At 36.4% G+C, this 3,259-nt stretch overlaps 1 protein-coding gene across 1 annotated transcript; it reads right to left on the bottom strand.

The window, feature by feature from the left end:
- Positions 1–218: 218 nt before the first annotated feature.
- LOC149225204 (uncharacterized) lies at positions 219–2,214 on the bottom strand. The gene has a single exon (XM_089376989.1). It carries the CDS (start codon positions 2,081–2,083, stop codon positions 1,478–1,480), a length of 606 nt encoding a protein of 201 aa, XP_089233115.1. The 5' UTR covers positions 2,084–2,214; the 3' UTR covers positions 219–1,477.
- Between the last annotated feature and the right edge of the window lie 1,045 nt (positions 2,215–3,259).

Genomic DNA, 3,259 nt, shown 5'->3' with positions numbered 1-3,259 from the left:
GGAAGACAGTTATAGAGAATGGGCACCGCACAACAAACTTTTTCCAGATATAGGTTGCTATAATATTTACACAAGGTTGATTGAGGCATCATAGAATTAAGGCTTATTACATAATAAGTTTTTACAGAGCATTTAGATTCAATCTAACAACCAGAAGCAAACTATATAAAGTGGGAAGTTTTCATCAGTGAGATGAACTCTTGTGGAATCAATCAACATTTAGTCAAATTCCATTCTGCAGTCCTCAATTAATCCCCTTCCTTCATGAACAGCAGCAGAACCAAGAGCCTCTGTATGTGAGACTCTTCTCCAAAGAATGAGCATAATAAGCTCTCTACATCAGAGCCCACTGCAGAAACCGCAACCATACCAGCTGGAATTTTGGTTGAAAGCCCAATATTTGCAAACATGCAGAAAGGGACTTCTTTGGGTCACATGCAGAAACACGGGCTTTTGGACCATTCATTTCTTGATAAGCGAAACGATTAAAAAAATCTGCAATTGCCTCTCCAAATATCTGCTTAAAATTCCGGCACAAATTCAATAGGGGAAACTCTGCAAAATGGTCATAAAACCTCTGTTTTGGTATCTCATGGACCTAATTTGTGCATTTATACAACGGTACTCAGGTGGACCTTCCAATCCAAGGTGAAAAGGTGGGTACCTAATTACCATTGAGTTACATTTGATCCTTGAAGTTCACTAGCTAACACTGGTTCAATAGAATACCAAACAACACACAAAAACAACTGGATCCTAATTGTACATAAATATCCAAACCACTAATAGGGCGAGGAGGGGACCCAAATCCTCAAACCCGTTTTCTACACTGCAAATTTAGGTTTAATAAGGCATAACGGAGTGCTTTCGACAGCCCAAATCCCTAGTTTAATTGCAAACTCTAGCTCACAGCCTACCAGGATGTGCACTCAAAACACTCTAGTTTTGTTCCATTAGTGCACCAGGGACTGGATTTAAAACCCTATCCCTAATTCAACAATAAAAATACAATCAACCAGATTTGACAATGACTGCACTCAAGTCCTAACTTCACATTAGCAAATTCAGGCCCATTACGCACTCGAGACAGTAAACTTTCACATAAAACCCTAATGCATTAGAACAGGGAGGGAATGCCACAAACTCTAAAACCCAGTTTTACCCATATCCATAGCCCTACACCCCAAATCCATCTGTCTATATCACAGAAACAACCTGGTAAACGGTACATCTTCAACCCCAATTTCATACACATTCGACCCTAAACCCCAAAACCCATTTTCCAATAATCAGACAACGAAACTGCAAAACACGGATTTTACACACGCTCAAACACTAAACCCCAAATCCATTTTCCAGTTACACAACCAACCTGGTAGACACTGAACCCCAAACCCCCAATTTTACACATTTAAAACCCTATAGACCTGTTTTATACGCATTCAAACCCGTAAACCCTGGACCACAAACCCATTTCTCAACCACACAGAACCAACCGGGTAAACCCCAAAACAAACCCTGAAGCAACCCCCAGAAAAACACTTACAAAATCTCTGCCAGTCCACTTCAGCCCCGTACCAGACTCGATTGTGAGACCCTTTGCCCTCCTCAAGGTCTCCACCTCCTTGAGCAGATCAAAACCCATCCCTGTCCTCTTCAATTCCTCAACACACTTGGACAGCAATATCGCATCCTCTTTCTCTCGCTCCAGCAGCTTCTCTTCGTGCCCTTCAACACCCATCTTGTATCTTATCCCCCAAATTATAACCCCAGAAGCCACCAGAGACATCAGTGAAGGGATCCAGGCCTTCCTGCATGCCTTCTGCGGGTTCCTTGCAGAGGCATTGTAGAGCAGAATCAAGATAACTGCATGGTATAGGAAGTAGAAGCAGCACAGCAGTGTAGATTCTTTTCTGTTTCTGTCTAGCCGGGCTTCTTTGAGGGCAATTCTTCTGTTAATGGAGTTCGCTTCTTTCATCCATTGTTTGAGCAGGAGCCTGTGCTGAGAACTCTCGGCTATCTGCTGCATGGGATGGTGAAGATGGGCAGGTTTTGGTGAGATTTCTTCGCAGGAATCCGCCATAGATAGACCCCAAATTTTGCAGAGAATGAGTCACCGTTTAGTATATTTGAATGCGATGAGAATACATCCTTAATGGGGGGCGACTGTGGATTCTATTATGAATGGAGAGCAGGGTGGAAGGGTAACGGGTACACGTGATTGTATTGTTTATCTAAATTTTGAATTTTGGGCGGAAAGTTAACGGTCATTTTGAAGACATTAACGTGATTGTATTGTTTATCAAAATTTGAATGAAAATATGTGCAGGCAGAAAATGGGTGATTTGTCTTTTAATTATTAAAATGGAGTAAAAAATGGGATTAAAATGGGTGATTTGTCTTTTAATTATTAAAATGGAGTAAAAAATGTGATTTTTTGGAAGTTGAGGTGAAATCTTGATTTGTGCCATTTAAATTAATTTTTTGATTGTATATATGGATTCAGCATTATGAAAAATTCTTAGGGCACTTCCATTTTGTAAGGTTTACCATCAATCTTATAATTTCAATGAATTCTGGTCGGATTTTAGAGAAATTAGATCTGAAAAATTCACCAGAAATCTTCCAAAAAATCACACTAAAAACAACTTCTATTCATAACCAAATCATAACTCTTTTTAAAAATTTAAAACTGAACCATTATTTCAAATAATTTTAAATAAAAAAATTAATAAGTTATACAAGTCCGAAGAAACATATGATTTATTATCTTTCTTTGTATTTATATGAAAAAAAAGGGAAGAAAAGAGAAGGGTTTTTCATTTATTATGATCTTTTATTTTTCTGTTTGGTATTTTAGATTCATTTTGAGTGATTTGTGTTTTGTTGGATTTCATGTAAATTGTAGATTTGATTTTCAAATATTTATGTTTTTTTTATGGTTTGTAAATTTGATTTATATGTTTTATTAATTTGTCATAAATTAGGAAAATTATGTTAAGTGTTTTAATATTGTAATTGAAAAAGATAAGGTTGTTTATTGTTGTATTAATTGTTATAAGTAGGGTTTTTCATATTTGGTTATATAGTTAAGGAAAATTATGTTAAGTGTTTTAATATTGTAATTGGAGAATATAAGGTTGTTTATTGTTGTATTTAGTGTTATAATAGGGTTTTTCATATTTAGTTATATATAATAAGATCACCCTAGAAGGTTGAATGTTATCAAAAAAAAAAAATTGATATTTTTTCTTTTTTA

The sequence above is a fragment of the Pinus tabuliformis genome, chromosome J, assembly GCF_031772625.1.
Source record: "Pinus tabuliformis cultivar Carrire ecotype Pingquan chromosome J, CPIR1, whole genome shotgun sequence".
NCBI lineage: Eukaryota > Viridiplantae > Streptophyta > Pinopsida > Pinales > Pinaceae > Pinus > Pinus tabuliformis.
The sequence above is the reverse complement of the archived record's forward strand: the minus strand, read 5'-3'. Positions and strand labels throughout refer to the sequence as shown.

Coding starts and splice junctions, on each gene's coding strand:
- LOC149225204 (XM_089376989.1), bottom strand. CDS start 2,083: ATGGCGGATTCCTGCGAAGAAATCTCACCAAAACCTGCCCATCTTCAC.